This window comes from Colletotrichum destructivum, chromosome 5 (assembly GCF_034447905.1).
Source record: "Colletotrichum destructivum chromosome 5, complete sequence".
Taxonomy (NCBI): domain Eukaryota; kingdom Fungi; phylum Ascomycota; class Sordariomycetes; order Glomerellales; family Glomerellaceae; genus Colletotrichum; species Colletotrichum destructivum.
This window is the reverse complement of record NC_085900.1, coordinates 4,570,259-4,598,189: the sequence shown is the minus strand read 5'-3', so window position 1 is coordinate 4,598,189 and position 27,931 is coordinate 4,570,259. Positions and strand designations below refer to the sequence as shown.

Genomic DNA, 27,931 nt, shown 5'->3' with positions numbered 1-27,931 from the left:
GAGGTCATTCAGTTGGCCCGGATGACGAGCTTCGACAAGAACTTGTTGGACAGGCAGTCAAAGTCATTGCGGTCAAAGCTGGCATCAGGCCGCGTGCGCAAGTATGCCTCTGTTGGGCAATTAGCAAATCTGTGTACATCACAAGTTGAAATGTTCAGTAACTCACCATGCTTAATGACATGCTGGCGGACTTCCGTCATGGCCTCGCAGACAGCAACGTTGTTGTTCAGGAGATGGCCGTGTTTGGCAGTGTCCCAGTCCATAAAGGCGGGGAGCTTCTGAGAGATGGCATGGAAAAGGCCAACAATGACACCGACGGGAGTGGTCTCCATGTCGTTGCAAAACTTGTTGACAGCGGCCGGGTCGGGCACGCGGTAGTGGCAGTCGAACTGCATCTCTTCCCATACGGCAAGGAGAATGGAAGCCAGCATGAAGATGGTGGGCCAGTTCTTGAGACGCTCTCCGCTGTACACGCTCGAGTACAAAGCAGACAGCTCCTCGAGAATCTCCTTTTGCAGCTCACGCCACATGTCTGCCATGGCGCACTTGATCTGGAAGTTGATCATGACGGGAGCGACGGTCTTCCCGTAGAACTTGGAATCCTCATCGTCGATCTGGCCATCGAGGGGGACCTCCTCGCCTTGGTTCTCCACCATTGTGATGTGCAGGGTGAGGTTGTAGGCAAGGACCAGCTTGAGAGCCTTGCGGATGACGGGCATGCGCTCCTTAACGTAGTAGCGGTGGGCCGTCTTGAGGATCTCCGTGATAAAGGGAGTGCCCTCAAAGTGATCCTGAATAAAGTCCTCGAAGCCGCCATCAATGTGCTTGTCAAGGTAGTCGGACAGAGCCTCGACGGAAACACCCTTGGCACCGACATCGAGCCTCTCGGTGCGGAGCTCAAAGTCAATGGGCTCCTGGTCGGTCAGACAAGACTCAACCCAGTCAACCTGGAAGCAGCTCTCGTCGGCAACGTAAACCTCGCGGACATAGACGGGAAGGGCAAAGCCGTAACCGTGCGTGATCCACATGACCGTCTCGTTCTGGGCGAAGCCCTTGACGTTGTAGACTGAGACACCGCGGCCAAGGTGGCGCTCGTAGTCGGCCTTCCAGTCCTTCATGAAGTAGCCGATGTCCTTGATGTCGATGCGGGTGCAAGGAACCTGCCAGAGTCTGGCGTGAGACGGTTGGCAACCAGCACAGGGCTCGCCCTTGTCACACGTCTTCTTCAGGAACTTGCAACGCAGGCAGGCCCGGAGCTTTCTAATCTCACTGGCCTGCTTGCGCTGCTCGGGAAGAAGAGGGCCCTTTCTACGGCCAACCTTCTTCACTTCCGTGCCGTCCTTCTTGCCGGTTGAAGTGCGGCGGATGACAGCCTTGGTAGCCTTGCCGGTGACGGGGCTCCTTCTCTGTCCCGAGTTCCTGCGGGCGGTGGTGAGGATGGGGGGAGACGTGGCGCCGGAGCCGCTAGCGGGCGTCGGGCGGGGCGGCGTGGCCGAACTCTTGATTTGCATGGGAGGGACTGCAGCTGCGGGACTGACTGTGTCGTGGTTGTGAGCATGAGCGTGAGCATGAGCGTGGTTGTGAGCGTGGGCGTGATTGTCTCCGAAGCAGTTCCGGTGCGATCCCGCATCGACATATCCATCAGACTCGGGTGAAAAGGGCGAGATGGGGAACGGGGCGATTTCCTCATAGCTGCCAAGCTCGAACGAATTGGCGCCGTCCGACGAGTCCGAGTTGGTTCGCAGGTGCAGGGTCTGGCCAGGGTTGAAAATAGCCGCGTTGGGCTGGGCCTGCTGGAAATGGTCGAATCCGGCTCCGGAACCCTGCTCGACAACCATTGACCAACCCTCGCCGTTGCTGGAACTGGGCAGAGACAGGACCTCGAGAAAGGTACCCGTCGGCGAGTTGCTGCCGATGCTATGTGACAGCCCCTCAATCTGGAGAGCCGAGGCGGCAGCCTGAATATCGTGCCAGCTTTCCATTCCCAGACTCCAGTTCATGGCGGGAACAGTTTCATCCATGGGCGGCATGGTGTTGAAGGCGGATGCGAGCTGGAAGTTTGCGGCCTGCAAGGCCTGGGTCGTTGCCGGAAGAAAGTCGATGGGATTTGTCTGGAAGCCTGGGGCATAGGGGTTGTAGGTGACGGGCATGTAGGCGTCAGAGACGAACTGAGAGTAGTCGGGCAGTCCATGGGGCGTCTGCTGTTGTTGGTGTTGATGCTGATGCTGGTGCTGTTGAAGGGCCCAGTCGGTTAACGAGTTGACAGGTTGTTGATAAGGCGAGTGTTGCGAGTGCTGGCTCAGAGGTGATGAGCTATGTGAAGGCGACTGGGCGTGGTGGTCCTCAGGGGGGCTCGAGGCTGCAACGTTGGAGGCCATATCGAGAGGAATGGGCCAGATCCTCGGAGCAGGCATGTTGGTGACGCTCTGGGGGCTATTCTGGGACGAGGGGATTTGCGAGGCGTAGGAAAACCGGTCCCGCTGGTCGAAGGAGGAGAGGTCCAAGAGGGCGTCGCCTCCACTCGAATCGAAGTTGACGTTCATGTTGGGCGAGGTCAATCGTGGGAAAAGGACCAACAACGGAATAGGTGTAAGTCGAGGGACGGGAATTGGGGCGCAGATATGGGCTTTTTCCCTAGGACACCGCTCTTTCGTCGGGGCGTCGAGGATGTGGATGAGGGGAGCAAGACAGCTTCTTCGCTGAGGCGACCAAGGTTTTGGGGGACAGTAAAGGTGGGTTGAGAGGGATTCGGGTGGTGAGAAAGGCGAGAGGACTTGGACGGGGGCCCAGAAGCGGGCATGCGTGGGTGAAGAGGAACGACGACGAGCCCGCGAAAGAAGCGGTGAGAGATGCAGTTGAACGTCCAGCCCCGGCCGGGAGGCAGAGCCAATAAACGGCGCCGGTGCTCCTTCTGCAGCTGCACGAGTGTGGAGCGGGGATGACCGGGGGGGAGGGGGCTGCTGCTGCTTCGAAGTTGCGCCGCGAGGAAGGAGGGTTGGTGGATGGGGGGGAGATGGGGGGATGGGGGCAGGAGCTTCCTACAGGCTACCTAGGTAGGACTCAGGAGGAGGAAGAGGGTGTGGCTGCTCACGAGGACCACCTTGTAATCCAAGCCTGTCCAATCAACCAACCGCCTCCGTGTGAGTGAGACGGTGTTGTAAGTCAACCCATACTGTATTTTGGGAGGATAAAACAGTGGGATGGCCGTTGCAAATCGTGTTGCCAACGCTGGACTGGGCGATATGACTGAATGCTGGCCTCCTCCCACCGGACCCTGTTCCATGGCGGAATGGCTGGAGGCCGATAACTCGATATTGGACGGCGTCGGAAGCGAGACCTGATAGCTTGACCCGGGCGGGTATGGTACGTACCTCTTCCTTCCTCGCATACACTCTACCTAGGTACCTAGGTGCCTATCTTCTCCACACACGGGACTTGACATTTCCAGCCTGTGCTGTTGGCAGTTTGCTGCTGCCATGATCCATCGCAGCCTCCAAGCCTCTTTCGGTACGTACCTTCGGTGGTTCTCCACCTTGGAAGCGTCAATGGAAACGTTCTTTCCCGCCTCTGGCGAGGTTTCTGAACCCTCTCCAGTCTCCACCTTCACGATGCCCATGTACCAAAGTCACTTACGCTTGACCTTTATGGGCCCCAACTAACGGGCTGAGAAGTCACTTACGCTCTGTCTCTCTCTCTGTCTTTCTCTCTCTCTCCCGCTCTTACGCACAGTCGGACAGCCATACTAGGCGACACTCACGCTCGCCAATGTCATCAAAGACGTTGCAGTACCCTCCCTCCCCCACTTCCTCCCAGAACCTGTCCTTTTGCCACGAATCATGGGTGCTGGGCGAGCTGCATCGGGGTTGACCAGCACAAGTCAGTCATCGTGTCTTCCGTCTTGGCTCTGGTGTCTCTCGCAGCAGAGTCTGTACCAAACCACCTAACCAAACCACATGCGACGCGCGCACGCAGGTCGCACTTGATCCAGAGCCCACATTCCAGAGCGCTCCCCGTGCCTGCAGCACGCAGGCCGAAGAGGCAATAGTTTAAAACAGGATGTTCCGGACAACGGTCTAGATAGTGGGCCCTTGGCTCTCTTCTCCTCGGACGGCTTCTCACGAGCCAGCGCCGAACTGCACCTGGAGCTGGGCCATCGGCATCGGGACTACGCGCGCAAGCTCGAACTGCCTGCGACGCCTCTCGCCTCTCGCTTGACGCTGCTGCAGCCGCCACCACCACCGGCCGTCTCTAGCGGTTATCACCTAACACAACCGGCATCACCCCTTCGATCTCTCTTCTGACCGGGCGAGGCGTGATTGAGCAGCAACCACCTTATGGTGTGTGAAGGGTTATCCCGATCAGCGACTCTAAAAACCCACGCCGGGCGGGCTGCCCCGAGGCCATTTTGGCTGTTCTCGCGGCACGACAGACGACGCAGTCGCACACAGGCCACAGGCCACGGACGTTGGCCGTCTGTTGGTCAAGGCTCTGTCGATCAGCGTGATACGACCGTGCTTACCTTATGTCCTGTGCCGGTTGATGTCAATGGTGGTCTGGACAGATACGTACAAGGTGGCTAACTGGGCTGTTGCGCCGCCTGTAGTGCAACTGACACGTCGACGTGGTGCTGTCACTAAGCAAGTCGAGGCGGTGCGCGTGAGAGGATCAAGACAGCGCACGGCACACAGTGAGCGCTCTCTCTTCGCCGAGAAACCAACACAGTAACATTTACTGGCTTGCTGTACGGAGGCGCCAGCTCACACAATGGATCGGCTGTTGACGGGCAACTCTATCTGCACCTCGCGTCAACGGCACATTGGCCCTCCTGTCTTGTCTCGTTCCCGGCTTGGGTCGTGTCTGATGTTATCGCCGTTGCTTTGCAGCTTGCGTGTCTATTAGTGTGGGATGATGCTTACCCCCCCCAGGGGTCCAAACGACCGACGTCGACGACATCAATAAAATGCCAATGTTGTCGCCCTGTTTTTGCTGTTGTTGTTTTTGAAGCGGCAACGCCGACACAAACAAGTCCAGGGAGGAAACCCGCCCGCCCACCACCAAGCTCCAACAACAGCCTCGGTCGATAAAACTTCAATCGGCCCCTCGGCTGCGATGAAAACCTGCCTTTCTCGGCCCCTTCCCATGATGCCAAGCCTACAGTGGCTGGGGAGAGAGAGTCAGGCCCAGGGCCACCACCTCTCACCACCGAGGACCCTTCGGAGTTTTCAAGCCGCCCCCTACCACCGCAGCCAGAGCCCCACGAGCAAGGTCCAGAGCAGCCATTCGCAAGCCGCCTGTTGCGCAAGGTTTCGATCGCAAGTTGCCGCAGATCTACACACTGCACATTAGCAGACGCAAGGATGAAAATCTTCTCGTACGGCTCCAGTCGAGAACGGGTCCAAGGTCCAGACGCCTGCACTGGCACACTTCTATCCGTTACTCCGTGTATCCGTACACAATACTACTACGGATCCGTACTCTTGAACGGATACTTCATGCGAGTTGCAAAACGGCGAGAGGAGCCGACGACGCCGCCCTCGCGCTTGCCCAGGCGCTGGTGGCAGCCGGCCCAACAAAAGCCGGACGAGCCATCGTAGTCCATCTCACGAAGCCCTTGTAGTGGTACAGATAACTCCTCACAAACCTGGCAGCCGTGTACTCCCCCTCCTCCCCTTTCGGCTGATGAACCGCATCATCGCTTCAGGCCCCTCACCCCGCTGCAGACTGCAGGTGGTCGAAGCTGCCATTGGCATTGGCCTCGCTCGCCCTGCTTGTCCCTGGGCTTCTTTGGCGACGGAATGACCTGATGCTCCCGATACTCCTCTCTTTCCCCACATCGTGGAGACGACCTGCGTCCGGATTGTCTTCTTGCAGACCCTGAGCTCCGAGGGGCTCTCCTGCGTTGTTGGCTGGCATCGGTCATCCATCCACAGCTGGCCCCGGGCTATTTTGGAACGGCACCAGAGCCTTCAAAGCTGGTTGCCTAGTCGAGGCGGATGGGCCATACGCGATGCTGCCGGACAGCTCGTACGGTCTGGTGGGGGGCTGCCTCGCGGGGATGGTTTCTTCCTGGCGCATCGCTGAATCATGCGCCGTTGTTACCCTCCCAACTTTGAGTGGTTGGCTGAAAAGCCCGGCCCCGATTCAAAGCACGAGGTGGACCACCGACTGCCGGCGCAGTGACCATTGCGAGACTACAGCAGACCTCTCTCCTTTGCAAAGTACGGCTCCCACAACGAAGGTGGAGAGGCTCTGAGTGTACAGCCATCAACCTGTCAAACGAACCAGTTGCAGATGACGAAACAAGTCACAGTACATAGTACAGGGTCCAGGCTTGCTCCTCGAGAAGCCGAACTTGACGTGGTGCGGTAAGCAGCCAGCAGCAGCTTAACACGACGGGCTAATCTCCACCCCGTATCACGCATCACGGCGGGAGATGCGTCGCGATATGGGAAAGACGGCTTGGAATCAGGGTGCATCCCGACCGGAAAAGACCACACAATACGCACAATTGCCTCCTGTCTTGACCAAGCGATCGACGTCGCAAGCGGGAGCCTCTTTTAGTCCTTCTCTGCCGCGGGCGCACGTCTCTCCAATTGGCTTCGCCAGCAAATAAGACGCATCAGATCTGCGGTCGGTCTCCCGATCGGTGTCGCCTGTTCCCAGCTCACTTCGTTCACGACGACGGCCAGACCCTGCCATAGACGCGCGCACACAGCCTATATACAGCAGACTAAAAGGGCTGCGGACGTCGGATTCGACGGTTGATCCGACCTGTCCACTTCGAAAGGTACCGTTCTGCGATGGCGATTCGTGCTACTTGCCTCTTCGCGGCTGCCCGCATTTATGGCATTAAAATGGCATATCTTCCTGCATGCTCTCTACCTCTAACCATCTTGGTTTCTACCGCGGCCAGACCCCACATGGACTGGACACTTACGGGACACTTACTGGGCACAGCCAAAAATCGAGATGGTGCGCGTGGTCTGAAGCATATATCCGCCGAAGCCGACGTCGTACAACGGCTACGAAGCCCAGGACTTGATATCCGAATAGCCATTTGTCTTGTCTTAGCTGCCAACCTCGTGCCAAAGCGAATCGAATCCCTCCCCCATCGACGAATGCGACCCGGCACCGAGGCGGAGAATGAGATGCAAGAAGGCCGGCCAGCGAAATCGTCCGGCAGCAATGCGAGCGAGAGTCATTTTCCCGTCCAGCCATTGGGTGCAGGCAAGAGTTCGGGAGGGGGTGGTGGATGAGGTCTGGTAACTGGCAAGGGGCTTGCTCAGGTACGGCTGTGTCTCCCCGCCATCGCCCCCTTCCCTCCAATGCCTGCCTTATTGGACGGCAAAAGAAACTTGCTGCAGGCCATCCATCGCCTGTATTTCGAATGTGCGGTGTGAGGTTTCTCGTGTGAAGGAAATCGCCTAGAAGTGCCCGCTGGCCAATCATGTTGAGCCCTGACTGTTGGCCGTTGGCGGGATTCGCCCGACGACGTTCTCGGTCTACTGTCCTCCTTGCATTACGTGATGCAAGTGATGCTTCTGGTTAATGTTGAGACTCTTGTGAGTGACAGGACAGTGCTTCACGCCATGGGCTATATTAGTTCGGAGTGTCGGGCCAGCCTCACTTGGTTGTTGAGTCTCATCAGAGCCCACGATAACCATCGTGCCGAGTGACTGGGCCGAGGGAGTCAATTCGTCGATTTGATAACGGTTCGCTTTACACCTTGGAGGAGCCAATTGGGATGGAAACCTTAGCGATTAGGTGCAAATGGACCGACATGGCACTCATTGATAAATGTGACCCCCCTCGAGCCCCGGTACCCCTCCTTTCTGTGACGCGGGGCACCAGAGTTTCTCCCGTATCTGTCAGTATTCCACCATACTCAATCACTCTGACAACCAATCTCACGGACTGTGGTCCCCGACCATAATTCGATTGCCATCTCGATGCCGATGGCAAGAATTGGGAAACAATTCTGGCGGGCTTAGCTTGAGTCTCGACCTCCATACGGCCTTGAGGTCGACGGTGCGCCAGCCGCCATCCGCCTCCAGGGAGGGTGCTCGGATCTTCCAATGATATTGACCGCTTATTCCTGATGTCAGTCGTGTGTAGTTCGAGCTCTGCAACCGCTTCCAACATCAAATACACAAAGCAACCCCCCCTTTCTTCGTCATCATCCCAGTGTAATCCATCGTGGCGGGCTCGGAGCCGTCATGATTGAGGGGGGTTCCTCAAGATACTGTATTTTTTCCGAACGAGGAAACACATTTAAAAATTCCGGGTTTCTTGGTTCATGCACATGCAACGGATGATGTGCTGGCTCCAGTGGTATCCCAGGCGAAGACTGACCGCTCCGCGGTGCGAGGGCGGAAAAACCTGGACGCCGCACATGTGTGTGTGGGCACATGTTCGCCTTTCTTGTTCCGGTCACATCACGACAGGCGACCGTTTGCCTCCCTTTGCAGCAATCGCTGCTCATATCACCAAGGACGTTTGCGTTTTCCCCGTTGTGTGCTGTCATGAAACGCCTCTCGGTGGGGGCTGCGTCATTGTCGAGTGGTACACTTTGGGGAGGAATAACTAAGGTCGGGACACATTTGAGGACTCGGGTAGCAAGTGCTGTTTCGGCGTCAATGAGTCAACGATCTGAGTGAAGCAATCCTCGAGTCTTCCCCGTTTAACGGTTCTCCCATCCTGAGCTGGGAGTGTCACTTGGCCTTCTACCAAGCAAGTGAAGCAAACATTGAAGTTGTTGAATCCCAACTGTGCGATAAACGGCATTTGCTGGTTGTACATGCAAGTCAGTAATTAATTTTGTCGCAATGCCGTCCACTTCCACTTTAAGCAGGAGCTTGGCTGAGGTATCGCAAGACGGTGCATCTGCCTTCTTAACCACTTATCTTTTATCGCTAATTCATGCTTTCTGTATCCATCATCGTCGTTCCTTTCGCTGAGATCAAGATCCAAACCCAGCTGTGCCGTATAGACATGGTTCGCGAAGGGCACGTCGGAGAGGCCGGTCATGGCATGGGCCAGTTGATACTTTTGTCGTCGAAGCTTCCTTGAGATGAACGTTGCTCTGGAAGATTCTGTACAGCTCAGCGATACGGCCGACGTCATCCGTTCGGATCGGATTTGGATGAACGGGGGGGTTCGGGCCCGGCACGGCGGAGCGATCGGACGAATCGCATCCGCCGCCTTGGTTCTCGTCCCAACAGGTTGCCAAAGTTTATTTCCATCCGAGGGTCTGAGGCCGGATGTTAATTGTTCTGTTGTCCGCTCTGGACGTCGAAATCCTGGTTTATTTATACGGCTTTCCTCGGTCATTGCCACCATACTGATGGGCTTTAGCGCTGCCACCACACACAAAGTGTGCTTGTAGTGCAACATGATTCCCTGGGCTTATCGTACCAGTCTATAGAAAGAGAATGGAGATGATAGTTCTCAGTGAATAAGATGCATATAGAGGACAGTTGTGTAAAAGCTTTGGGGGCAAACTTCATCTCAAACCTGGGAGCGAGTGCTTTGTTGTCTCATGGCAACTTCATCTCACGAATATTGATAACTCACGTCTCTAATTATCATGCGATTCTGTTGGATCACACTCTAAAATCTCAAAACCTAGATGGCAGAGGGGCGAGCTTTTACCGCCAAGCACAGGTTCTGTATAGCATATCAAAGACCCCTCCGTGCTTATCCCAATGATTAGAGGAATGTTTATGTTAACATCAAAACACTGCTTCCGCTGAGGTTTATACTTGCAGTCATCCCTCGGATTACCCAGTATCTTTACAGCCCTAGAGCCTGCAGAGACCATGCTGGTCCCAACGTTCCGACAAGTCTACGCAAGGACTGTTTGCTCGCGAGCTCAGGAGAAAGTGAGGCAGAGGTATATCTAGCTATCTTCTCATACCAATACTTCAATTTAACCTCTGTACCGTGCACTCCAACCCTTGACAGAATGGAAAGCTTGTAGGGCTCTTTCGCAGTTATTTCGGCCCATCTAAGGTTTCATATCTCGAGTACCACGATTAAGCTCAGTGTGACAGTGTTAGAGACCCTATGGTAGCGATTAGAGTCAACCTTTGGACAGTTTGCGGAGAGTCTGAGACAATAAAGTTGGACATTACATGATTGAAGCACTTATCCTTACCACTCACCTTCTTCCTTATGTCCTTTCCTATCACTTGAAGCCAAGGTAGAGCCCACAGCCTGTAACAAACTCGGAGCTGTGTGATTTCATCGACACCTGCATCGGATTGGTCGGGCATGTACAATCACAGGCTTCCATGAGCCTCTCGCCCGCATACGCAACAACAGCTGCAGCCTGCCCGTTGAGTGTATTGATGTTGATCAGGTTGGAAAAGTCAAAGGTGCTTGCGGCCGACAGCTCAACTGACCCATTTCTCCCGCGTCCCAATTGCTTTCTACAAGGCTCGTAGCTTCGGGACTATCCTCATCACAGCCATCTCTACCTGATGAAAGAGTAGGGGCGACTCCGTCCATTTGATTGACTGCCTGATGCAACCCTCAAACCTATTGTCGAAACTCACTTTCGTCAGTGTCTACCTATCCAGCATTACAGTTCTCGCCCAAGTCTTCAGTTCCCCACTCTCCAGAAGCTCGCCTCAAGAAGCAACATGCGCCTGATCAGCGTCGACAAGACGAACTCGGTCGAGCTATCGGAGGCGATCAACTCCATGTTTGCATGGTATGCCCAGTCCCAGGAATGCTTTGCCTATCTCTCGGACGTTCCCACGGCCCAAGCCGACCATGACGTCTTATCGAAGCAGTTTGCGAACAGTCGCTGGTTTACACGAAGTTGGACCCTTCCAGAACTCCTTGCGCCGACGAAAGTTACGTTCTACGCGGTGGATTGGTCCAGGATCGGCACCAGAAGAGGGTCAATGGTCTGCGAGTTCGCTCGGATTACTGGCATCGATCAAGGCTATTTGAATTCTGCAGAGTCTGTGGCCAGCGCCAGCTTGGCGAGGAGAATGTCTTGGGCTTCGAAGAGAATGATAACGAGGGAAGAGGACACTGCGTACTGTTTGCTGGGCTTTTTTGGAATCAGCATGCCCCTGCTGTACGGGGAGGGAAGCAAAGCCTTCGCCCGACTGTAAGAAGAGATCATTAAGCCGTCGAACGAGATAACGATTTTCTGCTGGTCTTGGACCAAATCGGTCCCCGCAGACTGGACGAGCTTGCTTGCGCCTTCTCTAGAGGCGTTTTAGGGCTACGCCGGAGTTCGCTGGGAAACCCGACTGGATGCGGAAAACGGCTGTGACACGGTGACATACTACATGACCAACGCAGACTTGTCCATTCGGCTGCCCGTTCTCGTTACTATGTCTAGCTACATTGTTGCTTTGAATGGTTCGCGTACGTACGAGGACCCGGCAGGTAACGGCATTTCCTTTACGGAACCTTGGATCCCCGTCCGCGCTACCCGGGCCACTATCTGGTTGGCTGTCAAGGTGGGAGAACGCTGCCAGGCTTCTGGCTCGTCATGCCAGATCCTTCGCCGAGATAACACGCTCACTTCCTGCGACATCGAGAGGGAAATGATGTCGTACATACAAGAGAAGGAATATAACAAGAAGACGGTCAAGCATGAGGAACTGCATCTTGGGGTGGAATTGGGAAACTATATGAGCAGTTTTGGAGACGCGCAGGTTCGGGTGCTGTGGGTTACCAGTACTTCCCCGAAATACAATGTCTCTTAAGCGAAAGAGGATTGAAACTGAACTATTCAACGATATGATTGAAACGAGCTTCAATATTTTTTACATGTATGTTTTCTCAATGGTCTGTTATTTAACTTTGTGTTTTTTTTTTATAGTCAAAGTTTGGAGATATGCTCTGCATGTTTGGTAGATGGCAAGCATGGCTGTCACAGGCCACACATAGCTATGCTCTCTGAGGCGTTTTGCCAAAGGCCGGCTTCTTAGAACAAGATATCAGGGTCGGCCAACTCTTTTATTCTGGTGAATTGACTCGTCGTACAGCAGTGACTCAATGAGTAGATGCAGCAGGCACATCCTCGTCGCAGACCTGGTTCCCGTTGACAGAGGCTCAGTACCTGTGAGCTCCGGGGAGCCCTCGCTCGTGTGACAGCCTCTTCACACTTGTACCTGTCTATATTTGACGAAACAGGTCTTTGATATTAGCTAAAAGCCAGATCAACTAAAAACGATCCATCAACCTCAGCCTGTGTACACTGTCATTCGTGAGAGCGTCGTCGGAGTTTGATACTGTGATTTGGCGTCTCGGAGGGCGACAGAATCCTGTCCTTAGTAATAGCGCGACCTACGAACAACCAATCAGAGTCTCGGAGACCCATTTTTATGAACTTCCTGCCACTAGCACTACCAGCGGTGGGTTGAGGGGGCCGCTCATCGCCACTACACAAAAGCAACAGCTCTCTCGGGTTGGTATTCAATCTCATGGTCTCGACAAGAATGAAGTTTTGAAAATTTCACACGTTAATGAGAGTTGATGTCTTAGCCCAACTTTTCGGACTGCTTGCGTTCTCCCATTCCCCGCCGCGAGTGAGATGAGACCCCGCATCAAACCTCTCAACCGCCGCCCCAAAGTCACTTTCATCAAGCGTGCAGCAGCACTACCACCACTACCAGACATGGCCGCTGCTTCGGCTGGCGAGTTGCCGCAATGCCCGGCAGAAAGCGACGTGGACGAGGAGTTCATCGACGACTCCGCCAGCGATGACGTGCTGAGCACCGAGCCCAACGCCGCCGTGCCAGACCTCTTCACGGCGCCTCCCCCCATCCGTGATACGCTCGCGACAGCCACGTCGCAGGCCCAGGACGAGACGGTGCGGGAGTGCGTCCCGCTGCTGGCCGCGACGGACGCCGACATCGACTACAACGCCCACGGAGTCCCCTCGCTGCTCCGCGACAACCACGTCAGATTCCTCCAGAAGCAGCTGGGCCGGTTCCCCGCCCCGTATGTGGCCGCCGATGCCAGTCGCCCGTGGTTTCTGTATTGGTCTCTCAACGCCCTGGCCCTGCTAGGCTACGACACGGCGTCGTACCGAGGGGACCTGATCGAGACGGTGCGGACCATGCAAAACCCCTCCGGTGGCATGGGAGGCGGTCATGGGCAAAACTCCCACCTCGCCACGACCTACGCCGTGGTCCTCGCCCTCGCCATCGTCGGCGGTGAGGATGCCTATGAAGCCATAGACAGGAAGTCCATGTGGAGGTGGCTCTGCTCCCTCAAACAACCGAACGGAGGGATACAGATGACGCTAGGCGGAGAAGTAGACGTCAGGTGCGTTTGATATGACAATCAGTCTTCCCTTCCCCTCCATCTCTCTTTCTCGCTCGTTCGGCGCGGCACGCTTGCAGGCGTACGTCCATCGGTATTTTCTGACAGGCTCTCCAGGGGAGCGTACTGTGCAGCCGTTATTGTAACCCTCCTGAACCTTCCTCTGGACCTCTCCGCCGACTCGCCGGCCTGGACGCCCGGCCGGCCCACGCTCTTCACTGGATTGGCCGAGTATGTACGCAGATGTAAGTCATGCCTTAGCCCCGGTTGCCTTGTTTCTCGCCCGCCCGCCCGCGCTCACCCAATAAAGGCCAGACGTTCGAGGGCGGAATATCGGGAAAGCCGGATGGTGAAGCGCATGGAGCGTACGCTTTCTGCGCCCTAGGCTGCCTCTCGATTCTTGACACTCCGCACCGCATCATTCCGAAGTACGTACAGGCCCGCTGCCTGGGGACCCCCTTCCCCTCCCCTACTCATTCCCCTCGTCCACTGAGGGGTTGACATCAAAGCAGCGCATAACTGACTCTTTCTGCTTCCCGGGCGACAGATACCTTGACGTGCCACGACTCATCTCTTGGCTCTCGTCACGTCAGTATGCTCCAGAGGGTGGCTTCAGCGGCCGCACGAACAAGCTCGTCGACGGCTGCTACAGCCACTGGGTCGGTGGGTGTTGGCCGTTGATTGACGCTGTGCTGAAGGGTGCGAGAGAGCTCGAGGATCAGCCGACCAGCGGTCGATTTGCCCCGCACCAGGGTAGTCTGTACAGTCGTGAAGGGTTGATCCGGTACATTCTGTGCTGCGGCCAGGACCGGTCGAAACGTGGCGGCCTCCGTGACAAGCCCAGCAGGTGAGGGTTTTCCCCCCTTCCGTGTGGCGATAGAGAGTGTTCGCCTCCGTGAAAGGTTCGTCGCTAACCTTTTCGAATGAGCACAGGCCGTCGGATGCGTATCACACTTGCTACGTCCTCTCGGGACTGAGCTCGGCCCAACACCAGTGGGATCTCACATATGTCGGCGAAGACGAGACGATCCTACCGGAGCCTAGGTGGGTGGTGTCGCCCTGTGCTGAGGATACACAGATATTTGACGAGGAGGACCGCGTCGGGACGACCCACCCCGTCTACACCATCCCCCAGGAGAGCGTCGACGACATGAAGGCGTATTTCGCGTCCAAACAGGGATTCTAAAGCCCGCCACCGAAAAGAGTGGCCGCTTCCAAGGCGGCCATCTCCCCCCCACCCCCTTTGTGTGTATGAAGGTGTATAATAACGAGAAGGAGGAGGAGACGTCGGACGTTCTGTGTCACGTGGGCTATGCGAAGCAGGAGGGCTGGGCCGTTCAGGGTGGCGGAGACGTTGCCGTGACGAACTCGGCAATTTCAAAGCGCGCCTACTGACGGGTCCCTCCTAAGCTCTAGAAGGGAAACAAAAGGAATGGGGACATCGGAAGGAACATGGTGGAACGTCACCTGCAGCTCGTGGCCCAGGTAGGGTGGCGCGCGAGGGAAACAGAGAAAGAGAAAGAGAGACAGATCTCGGACAGGGATCGTATGTGCGAGTTTGAACAACTCATCAACGACAATATGGCAGCGCAGGGAGGACAGGTTGGTGGCGGCGGCGGCGGGCGGTTGTGGTTGTGCATGTCGAGTTCCAGGCTGGGCCTCCCGAAAGGTCGAGTTGCATGACCAGGTGTGCAGCATACGAATCGACGGAGGAAAGGGCATGTCTTATGACAGCAGGGTACTGCATATCCAAACCACATTTCTGGCCTTCCAAGGGGACCAACCGGCCGCTGAGGCGAGAGGGAAAGGGGGGGATCTGCAGATGCCCTTCAGTGTGTACGTCGCTCACCTCGTTCGTCATCCATCCCGCAGCGGACCAACATATCCCGCCAACGCCACTTCACGGCCGGAGGCAGGCGCTGCACATGATCTGGAAGAAAGGGGTCCTTCTACTGCTTGCTTATTCAGGCGCTCGACGCCACGACGTGGTGGCAGCGGAATGCACATCATCCCCAAGCCGGGGCCAATCTCGCGCTTTGAGCCCCTGCGACACGCCACTCTGATACCTCTGCCGTGCGGTTCTCGTGTGGTGTGGCCGCCCACCGACGCCGTCGCGTGTTCTGTCTGTACTAAAGTAGTTTGACGGTTACGGGACGCTTGTGGGATGCTTGTCTTGGGATGGCAGATTTGAGACATGAGGGCAGCGGAGAGACCAGCCCCAACCCCAACCCCAACCCCAGCCTTAGTCCCGAGACTGGTGAGAAGCAAGAGAAACCGGATCAGCATTGCTGTGCGCGTGTGGACGGACAATAGGTTGCACGAGAGAGAAGCACCTTGCTGCGAGCGAAAGCGTGGTGGACAGTCAACCCCGGCAGAATGACCTGACCCATGGCGGCCACGCGAAGTTCGATTGGCGCATCTCGCCTTACAGCAGCGCGCAGGGCCTGGGCGCAGATGGCTTAGTTGTCATACATGAGGGGGACGCAGGCGGCCAACCACTCTTTTCGAGATAGGCTTTGATATCAAAACAAACAACAGCAGCAACAACAACCACAACCACAACAAGAGCCGGCAAGTTCCTAATTGTATTCCTGGTCGCTGAAACTGGCCGCTTGTGTCTCGAGAGGGAATGTGACTTGCAATCTGTTCCTTGTAGAGGCCGCGTCGTCGGCTGATACAAGCGAGGAGACGCACAAGTTGGATCCGCCAGGCTGGAGTCGACGGCGAGCGGCGTGTTCATGTTGTTCGTGGCTCATAGCGGAAAGAAGACAGATTAGTCAAGCTGAGAAAAGTTAAGTGACTAGAGCAGAGATGGTAAGACAGTGGCGTGGTATGTCTTTCTGCAGGCGAAACGGTAGAACGGCGGTCTGGCATGTGGTGCAACGTCGATTTCAACGAGGGTCCCACTTCGAGGTCGGACGCCTCCTTTGATTCCGATGAATCCACATCGGCTTGTCGGGTCCGTTGGCAGATTTGTCCAATGGCGTTTTAGGTATACAATGACGTTGAAAGAAGGCCATATGTGTTGTTTCTTTCGGGCGGGGTGATGGGGTGTGGCAGATGGTCTGGCGAAGATGGGCTCACTGAAGGCCCTCGGTGGGTTTCTTCTTCTTTGCCTGTAACCCCTCGTCAATATCTACGCTACCATGCCAGGTCAGCTCCGGACTGCGAATGAGGTGTCGTACATGATACACAAGAGGGACGCCAGCCTAATCACGAATTGGTGTTCCCAGACCACCGGATCCCGCAGGTTGTGGTCTCGAAAAGCCCGGCTAAGATGGGGTTCTGTGCGACGGCGGATGGGCAGAGCACAATGGCCAGATAACCCGAGACGGTGAGAGCAGTCGCGCGTGGCCTGTTTGTGGGATTCTTTTCTTTGTTTCCTTTGCCGCGGTACACCGGTGACAATAGTACGGAACGACAAGCTTGGTGGGGTTGTCTGCCACGCGCGCGCTCTCACCCTGACTCTCGTCAGGCGTGCATGGGGAATGACAAGAGGTGGATAAGGACCCTCAAAAAACGTCTTGAGAGGGATCCCAGGCGTAGTGAGGATGTCCCCAATCCGATTTCTGGTTTCCAGCCATGGTACGGAGAGAGTAGAGAGAGGGACGGACATGCACTTTGGGAAAAGGGTCGTGCTTTTCGGAGGTGTGTCTATGTCGTTCGACGTTGGAGCACCGGATCTTGGTTGACAGGGTTAGCCCGAACTCGGTTTAAAGCTAAGGTTCGGAGATAATTGGCTGTTGCTGGATTGTCCAATCTCACAACGATTTTGTCGCGGGATGTTTTTTCTCTCACAATAGACGACATGCCATGGTTTTCCAAGTCAAGTCAAGTCAAGTCAGGTCAGGTCAGGTCAGGTTACGTTGATCCAACCTCCTCCCCCCTCGTCCCTGCCTCGTTTCCCCACTACCTACCTACCTGGATGAGTTAGTTGGGTAGGTACCAAGATGGGTACATTGGAAGGTATCGAGGTATCGAAGAGAAAGCCGCCAGTCGGCGGAGATGGACTTGACAGACAAATGGAAGAAAGGTGGAGAGAAAATGGGGAGCACCGAAGGGAAAGTTCGACCCAATTCAGATGGAAGGGACGACGAGGGAGGACAGGGTTCCATAAGGATGCCATTGTCGAATCAGATGGCCGGACGGTGTCTGCGGCGAGCGCTAAGGTAGTTCTCCGGTCAGGAAGGGGTCGTTGACTTGTTCGACGCACCTTCCGCGCTTCCTTAGCTTGATTCGCTTCCTTAGCCTTGTGAGATTTGTCGAGGGATGGACCTTGGGGGAGAAAGGTGGCAGGTGAGTGAACGAGTGAGTGGGTACCTACCTAGGTGGTGTTAGGTGGATGTGATGAGAGTACGTTGTAAGGTAGCGATGAGAGTCTTCTAGATTTACTTCGGGTGGAAGGAAAGCACGAGCGATTCGCCGACCGATCCCTTCCTTTTCTTGTACCGTCCGGCTGCACGCTGCAATCTATCTACAGTCTGCGATTTGCCAACCTCTCCTCTGCTCCATGTTCCATGAACAAGCAACAAAAGCTCGCCCGCCGCAATCTAAACCTTTCTCAACTCGCCGCACATGACCCTATTGTTGCACGTATTGCCCACCTTAGTCTCCATTTTCCATACCCTGCCCTGCCCGACCCTGCCTGCAGTGCCAGATCGCGGTCGCGAACAAGGGGGGTAGGATATACCCGCCCTCTCATCCATTGAGTGCCGTCGAGAGGAAATGAACATGATTCGATGGCGGCAGGAGAGAGACCAGTGGTAACAGCCAGCAACTAAGGGGTCATGCCAGACGTCAATGAGGCAGGTGAGCCAGATGGAAGAAGGCATTGCAAGCAAGGACAAGTATGTATCTGTACTCTGTACGGATACCCGGCCTTTGTCTGGATCGAGGTCTCGCCGTCGGCCTTGTTTCCCTGACTCCTGCTACCACCCCAGCTTCAATAAAGCAACACCGTCCAGCGGCGGCACTGCCAACTCATCATTGCATGGGCCATGATGGCCTGCATCAGAAGGGGCCTGCGCGCTTTCGTTGCCCAGCCTTTTGTTTGTCTGTTCGCGCGCGCACTACCTACCTAGCTACCTAGCTACCTGCCTAGCGACCTAGGTACACTACGCACCGCTGCATCAAGGCGCCTGCTGCTGCTGCTGCTGCTGCTGCTGCTGCTGCTGACGCGCCGGCACCCACCAACCCACGTCCAAGGTATCCGTACCCGTCCACCCATCTTCCCAAGGATGAGGCGAGTAGCAGTACATACCTCATGCCCTTTCAGATTGGCTACGATACTTGACGATTGAGGCCTTGCTTCTTTTCCCCGCGTGGAGGAGCAGCAGCAGCAGCAGCAGCAATTACAACAACAAAACAAAGCCAACCGTTTAAGATTCTCTCTTCACCTCCAAGTATCCGTACCGGAACCGATCAGACCTCACGACACTTGACACTCGTTACCAACCCCTCGCACCCCTCCCTCTCCTCTCGGGTCTGTCGCCGTCGTTGTCTGTTTCTGGCCATCCAACGGTTTGCATCTGTGTGGCTTTGTCAGTGGCTTCTGTTTCTCTCGGCTCTTCCACACTCGCCTGCCCTGCCGAATCCATCTTTGCTCGTGTCATTAAACCTTGGCCTCACCTTACAGCAAGATGGGCCTTTGGTCGATCTAGGCGACATACACGCTGCAACTCCCGTAATGCAATTGACACAGAGTGAGGGGTGGGGGGAGCGGAGAGAGAAAGAGAGAGAGAGAGATAGAGAGAGGGACGTACGGATACTTCTCTCACTATTAGAGAATCGCAATGCAATCCGCCAGCGCACACTCGTTATTCCCACTACTCCTGTCTCAACAGAGCTCCCCCATGCCAATGCATCTCGCCCCCGTCGAATCCACTCCTGGCAGCCATCTCTCGGCGCTCAGAGCGTTCATGCACGTCGTCCACGTCCCTCGCAGCAACTAGATGTGAGAAACAACCTCTTCACCGACCTTGACATCCTGTCCGCGAGGGGGGGACGCTGCCGCCTGCCGGGGGTCCTTGAACCTCAAACATGGTTGGCCTCCGATCGCCTACCGTTTAGTCATTGTCGCCGTGTGTCATCGATTTTCCCTTTCCCTTGGAGGCTGGAGAATGGCATTCGACCCCCATGGAATTGGAGAGCGCCAGTAGCAGCAGCAGCAGTGGCATCACAAGCACGAGAAACAAAACAGCGTCTCGCCGCCATACCGGCTCTTCTCTCCGCTGGCCACTATTTTAGTCGGCACCCTGGCACACACGCTCCCGAGCCAACAAGCGAACGACCAGCTGTCCAGCAAGCGCTCGCTCGTTCGCTGCTTAGTGACGGTACGCTGTTCCGTCACCAGAAGGGGTCGTTACCGGTGTACAGATAAATAACGTACGGGGTATTATTCGTCTTCTCTGCTGCTGATTTGTCGAGTTGCTGGAGGAGCATTTGTATTCTTGCCATCTCTGACTAGAACAAGGGCGGGCTGCGCTACACGACAAGGCAGATTGACAGATGGGGGTTTATGTTGTTGTTGCTTTTTTTTTTTTTGGCTCTGATCATTTCGTGCGAATCGCCCGCCATCGCTGCACATCATTGGGAGCCACTGAATGATCCCAAGCGTGGGCCCCGGCGCCTGGCCGTTCAACCATTGTCGTTACCCTGTCCCGGCTAGCATCAATTGGCCCGGTCAGGCTTTGCCTGACATGGCACGGCGAACTCAGAGTGGCCGATAACTCTTACGACAAGAGACGAGTCCTAGCTTCTCCGGCCTTCTCTGTTGCTATCACAATGTCACCTTCCAAGTTGTCGGTGTCGTCGTTCCAATCCCTCAACCTCGGGTCCCGCAACACAAGTGACTAACCGGCAAGCGGAGCAGTGGAAGCAAGGGGACTCGATCTCGGCGTTTAACGTACTACAATCGCAGTGCAGTCATTGCTGGAAGGGTTCGCTAGCCTTCCGAGTCCGAACCTACCGCGGCCTATATACGTACATGCACGCAAACCCAGCAAGCAGTGTACGATGTACATGGCCTCTTAAGTATAGACATGGCGATGGCTGGCAGAGCTCGGCCCGTGACGAAGCAACCGACAATTGGCGGTGGGTAACAACACGACGACGACGACGACGACGACGACACCACCACCACCACCACCACCAGAGACTGGTTGATTACAGGTGCATCATTAGTCGCCGCTAACAGCTAACAGCTAACAATTCTGAGCTCTGGTTTCTCGCCAGTCGCCCTTTGCCCCCCCTTTCCACGCTCACTGGATGCGCACTGGATAGGGCCGCCCCGATTGTTCCCAGGCACATCCCTCCACGGGAGCACAAAAGAGTCAAATAAGCATGCTCTGGCGTTTTGACTCGCCATCAGCGCGAAGCAAATCACCCAGAGACCAAACCTGGACCCGGCATCAGCATACATCGTACTGTATCCCACATGTCATGTTGACTTCTGGGCCAGAGTTGCTTGGCTTCTTCTTGGGAGATACGAGTGCCGTGCCAATCGTTTCTGCGTATAGCCATTGAGGCCGGCTCACCAGATTGGTCCCCAGGCTTCGAAGAGGTTCCATTTCGCCACTGACGCTGCATTCGCAACCCTCGTCGGTCTTTGCCTTTCCTCTCAGCTTCCCCCCTCGAGAACCGGCAATGTTGTCTGCTGTAGCCCTAAAGCAGCTAAAGCAGCCCGCTTTGCGACCTGGCGGGCTACAGAGTTCGCCCAAAGTTTCGACCATGTAGGCATGTAGGCATGTAGGCATGTGGGCATGTGGGCATGTAGGCATGTACTTTGCTTGCATACGGAGGCGCGCGCCTTTGCTTGTGATGATGATGTCGTTGGCAATTAAATGCAAGCCGACTCTCAAACAGAAGAAAGTGTAAGTCGGCACGACCGGCGGCTGGACAGATTGCGCGCAGGAACCAGCATCAGGGCTACCACCTGGACCACCGTGGCAGGTCATCTCCCAGGCTGGGAAATGCACTCGAGATGGCTCTGGCTTCTTTACACTCTTGAGACCACAGCAACGACTCTCGATGCTCCGTCGCTGCAGCATAGGCACTATTGTACCAGGCGGACCGAAGCACAGCACCCAAGGGTGCAAGAGCAAGAGACCAGGCGGCAAGCAGATCTTCGCCTGGGCCTGCCCTGGCCCTGGTAGTCCTGGCCCAGCGATGATGCCGGTACCCCCCTTGCCCCTCCCCCCTCTCTCCCCCTCCTTGGTGTGTGGAGTTGTCTAGTCTCCAGCGGATTTTATCAACTGGCAACGAGACGAGCCAACGCAGCAAAGCATGGGTCACACTCTTTCGAGAGCCGCATCGCCGCTTGCATCTCAGACCAGAACTAAAACCATTTTTATTATTTTCATTTTTTGGGAGAACCACCCCATTTGCACTTTCCGCAGTGCCCGGTTTTTTCTGCTCCCTGTCCACTCGGCGCCTGTCATTTCATGTCCCTGCCCAGACGCATACGCAGACGCCCTGCTGCTTGTCAACCTACCTCGTCTCCTCTTCTTCTTCTCCTCCGAGGTACACACACACACTCTCTCACACACTCTCTCTCTCTCTCTTGCATCCCCCTCTTTCTCTCGTCCGGTCCCTCATTTCCCACCGCAGCCGTTGCCGCCGCAGCTTTCATTACCGCATACTACCACGGGTAGTGTTGTTGCTATGTTGATGTACCCTTACCAACGTCGATGTTGGACCTGGGATATGTTGCTTGACCACACTCTCCCCACCCCTCCCCCTGCCCCCGCACTAGTTCATCACCAAGCCTAGAGCACGAGAGAGAGACGAGAGACAGAAAGGAGGGGGGTTAACGCACCCTTTTCTGCAATAAAGCAGACACATGTCTCGCCATTAACGGCTCAGATGGTTTCCTGCAACCCAACCCAAACAAGCGGAAGCCCTGGATACGTAGTCTAACTTACAACACCACCTACCTATCTCCCACCTCCCACACCCACCACGCGCACACACGCACACACAACTCATCCATCCACACATTTTTGGAGAGTTACAACACATCAGCACCCCTTCCACCGAATTTCTTCATTTTGTTCCGCCCCCTCCAAACCTCCTCCCCAGGCCTTACTTCTCCAGCCCGAAAACCACGAAAAACTGTTCGAAACTTGACCGATCCCAGCCCAGTTCTTCTTCTTCCAGTCTTGCCTGCCTGGGCCAACCCATACATACTCACCTACCCTCGAGCACACTTCGGATCTCTGCCCTACGCCTTACTTACATACAACCCCCGCCAAAAAAGACAGCTCGTCGTGTGGTGCGTAGACTGCGTGCGAGCCCAGCCCATCCTCCACCACAGACTCCTCTGCTCGCCTCGCCGTTGGGCTCGATTGCATCCCACGGCGTCCGGATCTTGATCTACATTGTTTGGCTGAGAGTTAACCTCTTCTCTTGCTTCACTTCCCCCCTTTTCTCTCCGCGACTTTGGGACAGCGCCCTCCCCCCTGCCACGGCCAGTCCGTATCAGCACCTGGACCTGCATTCCTGAACCACGGTCCCGTCTCTCAATCGACCCATTGGGAACCACCGTCAATATGGGAGGCTTTTACATGCAGTACCTTGAGAGTAAGTCATCAACGGAGTCTTGCAGATGGGTTGTTGAAACCCAATGCTCCCCTGAACGTCGTCATCACCATTATCTGTATAAGTGGGACTAGCTATTATGACCTGAGAAAAGGGTCAGATCGTGTGCCTGCCCCTGCATGCTGTCAAAGGCGAGGATGACATGCGCTTCCTGGGCCCTGACGGATCGTGACAAGCCAGGGTAGGGCCTTGCCCTCCGTAATCGACGTCAGCTCCATACTGCGGCTCCCAAGGGAACGACATGCAGTGTTCAAAGAGAGGGGCGAGGGGAGCGATTGAAGTTGGGCTCGGATGCAGGTGCCTCCACCTCGGCGAGAGGCGTAGATGCGCAGATCTCTCAGCTCTGTCATTATCATGATTCTCAAAAGACGTGCAGACGACCAGGGGCTAACGATCCAATCTAGGTCTTTGCAGACGACGTGGATGGAGGGATCCCACATACGAGTGCTACCGGGACCACAGCGGTTACACCTGTCTGGTCCTGGTCAACGGACGAGAGTATCAGACGGATCTCGCTTACGAATCCGACTCGCTGGCCCAGGAGAACGCCGCCATGCGTGCCTTCATGGTCTGCCGCAACTTCTCGGTCAATGGTGGTATGCTTGCCCGCAACGGGATTGTTCAGGGGTTGCCGGCCACTGAGACCGCCCGCCATTCCAAGAAGAGCCGTCACACGTCGTCCAGTCACAGCTCACGAGACAGTCACCGTCGATCCGGTCACCATTCGAGCAGCAGCTCCACGGCCTCTTTTGACTAGAGGCGGATAGGCAGCATGCGCCTCTTCCTGTCATGACGACAGAGAGGCCCAGGACGGACGGCATTTATAAAAGAGGCCGAACGACCACAAGGCGAAACGCACCTACGAACAAGAACAACACCTCCAGGCAGGCGTCTGGCCTGGGTGCTCACAATGGAAAAAAAGACGAAGAAGAAAAAGATATGGGCCAAAACGGGCAAAAGACACGCGAACTTTTCCATCTGCGACGACTCATAACGACTTAACGACCTAGACTCATGGTTTCCGCGCGGCACATTTGGTTTTTTTGAGCTTCATGATCCTACCGGCCGGTCAATTTCGAATTTTCGGACACAACCCGTTGGGTTATTTCTTTCTTCTCGAGAACTGTTTATGCCCTTTCATGACTCCTTTTTTTCTTTCTTTTTTTTCCTACCACCGGGCGATTGGCTGGGATTGTACAGTACCAGTCAATGACCCATCATTGCTTTCGAACTGATCAACAGCCAGAGGCGACTCTGGCCGTTCGACTTTCATTTCCGCTCATGACGTTTCCCACAGTCATTGTTAGCGCAGCATACACACTCATCAAACTAAATGCTCATCAGGTTCAAATTTTTGTTTTGTTTGTTCTCTATCATATTCGATCGATCCTTACAAAAGATTGCAAAAAGGCTATCATGATGGGTGGCTAGACTCATGGTTGAGGCGTGGGACTCGGCATTTTGATGATTTCTTCTACTCCGCTTTATTTACTGCTTCCAAAAACAAAACGAGACCGAGAAGGAGAAAAACGAGATTGGGGTGGGAAAAGGAGGACATAATGAAAAACCTGGCCAGTAACTTCCTGTCCGTCTCTTTGCCCCAAAAGCGAAACACCATTTTCCGTTCTTTCCCCCCCCTCTTAGCAAGAGCACGCAGTGGATTCATGTCCATTTTTGACTATCTTTCTTCAAGTTGAACACCACAATACGCGGATGGCTATTTTATGGGCGGCGAGAGGGAGGCAAACCTGGCTTCAACAGACGACTGCCGGCGGAGGAATCTGATAGGGGGCGGTGGATGGAGGACCACCACGCTGGAAGAATCCGAGGGGAAGATCTTGGCTAGGACGTTTGTGGTGGAGGATAATGGATTTCATGGCCCCTATGCCCTTTTCTCTCCTGTTTTTCTGCTACGCTTTGCTTGGCGCGTACGATGACGATAACGACCATTATGACACACCCGCTCTCTCTCACCCACCCACCCACACACACACAAAGACTTGATGACAATTGATGCGACAACAGATATACACATATAAAAAAAAACACTCGCGTTCATTGAGATGGGACCATCAGACGTGACAGGAAGGCATTTGCAAGCACGTGTTTGTGTGTGGGTGTGTGTTTGTGTAGGATGAGGCGAGGGAGGACGCAACGACAGAGCAAGTTGACTGTCGTAAAATAGACGTGGCATTTACCCCCTTCTTCTTACTCTTATGTGGTTGAGTGTCAGACGGATATGTGCGCCCCGGGTTTTCGGAGACGGAAGACGCTTGAGGTTGGCGGTGGAAGCCCGGATCCGAGGATGTGGAACTGGAGGGACGGGCGGGATAGCAGGAGGGGGCGGGCGGGCGGCACTTTTGAGGCGGATGGCACGGGATATCTGATGTATCGGCTGTCAAGCGCAGGACTTCCGAGACATGGTGCCCACCCACCGACGCAGAGGACGCAACATGCAGCGTGCGAAGGCAACCACACGCATACCTTAGCGTTCGTAGCCAATTCATGAACCAGCATAGGAACGTCGCGGGCAGTACGGTTCACACTACAAAGACGAAGATGGGGTCTTTTGTGATGTTTGAGGCGAGGGAAGGATCGAGGGACGGGTCTGCGAAGAGGGGGGATAAATAGTCTGACCGGACAAGGGGAAAAAAGAAGCTGCGCCACAGACTCGAGGGCCATCGGGCGATGGATGATGTTGCTGTCGACGTGGCCGAGAAGACATGTACCCTCACCCTCTGGGAGAGCGTTGGATTGTTTCCAAGGGAAAGTCGGACGGTTTGGGCGAGGAATCCATCCACGTGGTGTGGGTGGCGTTACGATGTACTTTTCCGACCAAGGGGTTTATGTAGCCATGCCCGATTCTCAAATGTTCAGGATAAGATCCCCTAGCGTGATGCCGGGATACCATCGACTTTTTTTCTTTTCTTCTTTTACCTTTTTTAAAATTTAAATTTTCTTGTTGATCTGCAAGAGTCAAGCATCGGAAGGGAGCGGATTCGGATGATTTTCCTCGCCTTCTTTTCGATGGATGAATGGGACGGACGGGAGTCCGTGTGGTGTGCTGGGATGGTGCCGGGATGGTGAATCTCAGAGAGACGGGGGACGAGACATCGTCTCGTGCTAGTGCGCCGTAGGACCAGGGAGGCCTGACCTGGTGGTCGTGAGGGCATGCGAGAGTCTGGACATGTCGGCCCGGTGGATGAGGACGAGGTTTGCGAAGCCTCGATGGCCTGGCTGGCGTCGACGCCGACGCCGGGCGGTCCCCGGGATGTGGATTGTGGCATGTGGGCGTGGCGCTGGCGCGCTGTCATCGTACATGTCACGTTGGTTCTGGCTTCGCCCGGGGCACCCTTCACCATTGCCTCCTGGCGATGTTTGAGAGGAGCCGAAGACGTACGTCACGTCGCATGTTGAGCGGTCTCCGTTCCCACTCATCACTGGGCCTTGGTGATGGGCGAGTATATTTTCAACCCATCCACGCCGAGAAGCCGAGTGTGCAAGTGGCTCGGGTGACGATCTGTGAGTGTTGTTGTGTGGCTTTGCTCGAAGGTGGGCCCCTCTGTAATTCGAGGTCACGGGATGTCGTCTGCGACCATGGTTCACTGCTCTTTCTGGTGGGGGCTGTCACCTCGGCGGGAGGCGTAGCGACGGGCTGAGGGGGGGAAACCGGATGGCGAGATGTTGGAGTATGATTCCAACTTTGGATTTCTAGCACGTCTCGTCCAATCGGAGATGGATACAGAGGCGGAGGCGCTAAGGGGTGAGATGAGGATGCGACATTGCACGTTGGTCATAACCTGCGACATATTTTGGCGTTGGACGCAGCAACACGAGGCGGCTGAAGAATCCGGTGCCCGTCTGCAACTTCTTTTCGTCTGGTCTTGTTGAGCCATGTTGAATGACGTTTGTCTGTCCCGTGATGGCGTCCTGACTCCCGAGAGGGGGAAAAAGTCGCGGGTTGAGTTGGTTCTTGACACGGAAGGGGGGCGGGCGCCGGTCAGCTGTCGTCGGACTGGAGGGAGGGCCCTTGCATGGGCATCCCGCTAAGAGGATTCGGAGCGGTCGAAGGCAGAAGAGGAGGACGGACGCTGTTGCGGAGTTACGGCGGTGTTTTGGATTTGGATGTCGCAAGCCGTTTCTCTCTCTCGGAGCGGCAAGCAAGGGGGTGGACCGCGGTGGGGGAGGCCTAAACAATTTCATCAATTTTATCAATTTCGGCAGGGGAAATTGGAAACAAGCCAGTCTGACAAGTGAGTTGCAAAGGGGTGCAAATGGGTGCGAATTGGTTCGAATGCGTGGGATGATGAATTCCAATCTCAAAGATGGAAAGCTTTCCCCATTGCGGCCCCCACTCTTTGTGCCGAGACTGTCCAATGCCTGGTATGGAAGGGGGCTTGGGAGGGTCGTCTGTCACAGGGCGGAGGCGCAGACGTTGCGTACGCACACGCACACGAACATGTCATATCCGTGATCAGTGGTGGTCTGTGATCAGAGACGAAAAAAAAGAGAGAGAGAGAGAGAGGGTACAACGGATACCATCGTAGAGTTGAGTCGAGTCTAATCGCAGATGCAAAGTCACTATCCATCCGTCCTATGTAGGTCGATAATGCATACCTGTACAAAGTCCAACGTCAAACCCCCCTGACAGCTGGGCGTTGCGGCGAAGCGTTGTAGCGTCTTTGCATGGACCTCTCTCGACCCCTCGCGACAGGATTGGATGAAATCATGAGGAGGGGACTGCAAGCACGGGGCGGGGGAGGGAGACGATTGGATGGGATTTCGCATTGAACATGGGAGACTACGGTACGTACTTATTTTTATTTTGTCTCCAAGGTACCCGTACTTACCTTAGGTAGGGGGCTCGAGATGCCCACCCAGGACGCAGCCGCACCGAGTCGCCAACCGCAAGCACATCATGATCCAAGCAAAGCGTGGGTTGGGTGATGCATCGTGTTCGGACGGATGTATCTCAGCTGCAACTCGTTTGTCAAAACGTGGAGCTGTAGATGGCGCTGATTGGGACTAGGACTCACTTGAG

The 27,931-nt window shown here is 55.4% G+C and overlaps 6 protein-coding genes across 6 annotated transcripts; 3 read left to right on the top strand and 3 right to left on the bottom strand.

The window, feature by feature from the left end:
- Window positions 1-8: 8 nt before the first annotated feature.
- Window positions 9-2,543, bottom strand: CDEST_08937 (Putative zn(2)Cys(6) fungal-type DNA-binding domain-containing protein; the record flags this gene model as incomplete). The annotated part of the gene is made up of 2 exons (XM_062925096.1): window positions 9-109; window positions 167-2,543. The coding sequence occupies 2 exons, from the start codon at window positions 2,541-2,543 to the stop codon at window positions 9-11; spliced, it is 2,478 nt and encodes an 825-aa protein (XP_062781147.1).
- Window positions 2,544-10,643: 8,100 nt separating this feature from the next.
- Window positions 10,644-11,126, top strand: CDEST_08936 (uncharacterized protein; the record flags this gene model as incomplete). Its single annotated transcript, XM_062925095.1, has 1 exon — window positions 10,644-11,126. The coding sequence occupies one exon, from the start codon at window positions 10,644-10,646 to the stop codon at window positions 11,124-11,126; it is 483 nt and encodes a 160-aa protein (XP_062781146.1).
- Window positions 11,127-11,844: 718 nt separating this feature from the next.
- Window positions 11,845-17,276, top strand: CDEST_08935 (Putative terpenoid cyclases/protein prenyltransferase alpha-alpha toroid). The gene is made up of 6 exons (XM_062925094.1): window positions 11,845-13,296; window positions 13,402-13,538; window positions 13,604-13,721; window positions 13,841-14,140; window positions 14,227-16,411; window positions 16,481-17,276. Exons 1-5 carry the CDS (start codon window positions 12,560-12,562, stop codon window positions 14,477-14,479), a joined length of 1,545 nt encoding a protein of 514 aa, XP_062781145.1. The 5' UTR covers window positions 11,845-12,559; the 3' UTR covers window positions 14,480-16,411; window positions 16,481-17,276.
- Window positions 16,136-17,276, bottom strand: CDEST_08934 (uncharacterized protein). Its single transcript, XM_062925093.1, has one exon. It carries the CDS (start codon window positions 16,907-16,909, stop codon window positions 16,448-16,450), a length of 462 nt encoding a protein of 153 aa, XP_062781144.1. The 5' UTR covers window positions 16,910-17,276; the 3' UTR covers window positions 16,136-16,447.
- A 4,309-nt stretch (window positions 17,277-21,585) lies between these two features.
- On the top strand, window positions 21,586-25,678 carry CDEST_08933 (uncharacterized protein). The gene is made up of 2 exons (XM_062925092.1): window positions 21,586-22,872; window positions 23,295-25,678. Exons 1-2 carry the CDS (start codon window positions 22,842-22,844, stop codon window positions 23,645-23,647), a joined length of 384 nt encoding a protein of 127 aa, XP_062781143.1. The 5' UTR covers window positions 21,586-22,841; the 3' UTR covers window positions 23,648-25,678.
- Window positions 25,679-26,013: 335 nt separating this feature from the next.
- On the bottom strand, window positions 26,014-26,328 carry CDEST_08932 (uncharacterized protein; the record flags this gene model as incomplete). Its single annotated transcript, XM_062925091.1, has 1 exon — window positions 26,014-26,328. One exon carries the CDS (start codon window positions 26,326-26,328, stop codon window positions 26,014-26,016), a length of 315 nt encoding a protein of 104 aa, XP_062781142.1.
- Between the last annotated feature and the right edge of the window lie 1,603 nt (window positions 26,329-27,931).

Coding starts and splice junctions, on each gene's coding strand:
- CDEST_08935 (XM_062925094.1), top strand. CDS start 12,560: ATGAGACCCCGCATCAAACCTCTCAACCGCCGCCCCAAAGTCACTTTC. Junction 13,297..13,401: donor GGCGGAGAAGTAGACGTCAG/GTGCGTTTGATA, acceptor ATTTTCTGACAG/GCTCTCCAGGGGAGCGTACT. Junction 13,539..13,603: donor GGCCGAGTATGTACGCAGAT/GTAAGTCATGCC, acceptor CACCCAATAAAG/GCCAGACGTTCGAGGGCGGA.
- CDEST_08934 (XM_062925093.1), bottom strand. CDS start 16,909: ATGTCCGTCCCTCTCTCTACTCTCTCCGTACCATGGCTGGAAACCAGA.
- CDEST_08933 (XM_062925092.1), top strand. CDS start 22,842: ATGGGAGGCTTTTACATGCAGTACCTTGAGA. Junction 22,873..23,294: donor TTACATGCAGTACCTTGAGA/GTAAGTCATCAA, acceptor GATCCAATCTAG/GTCTTTGCAGACGACGTGGA.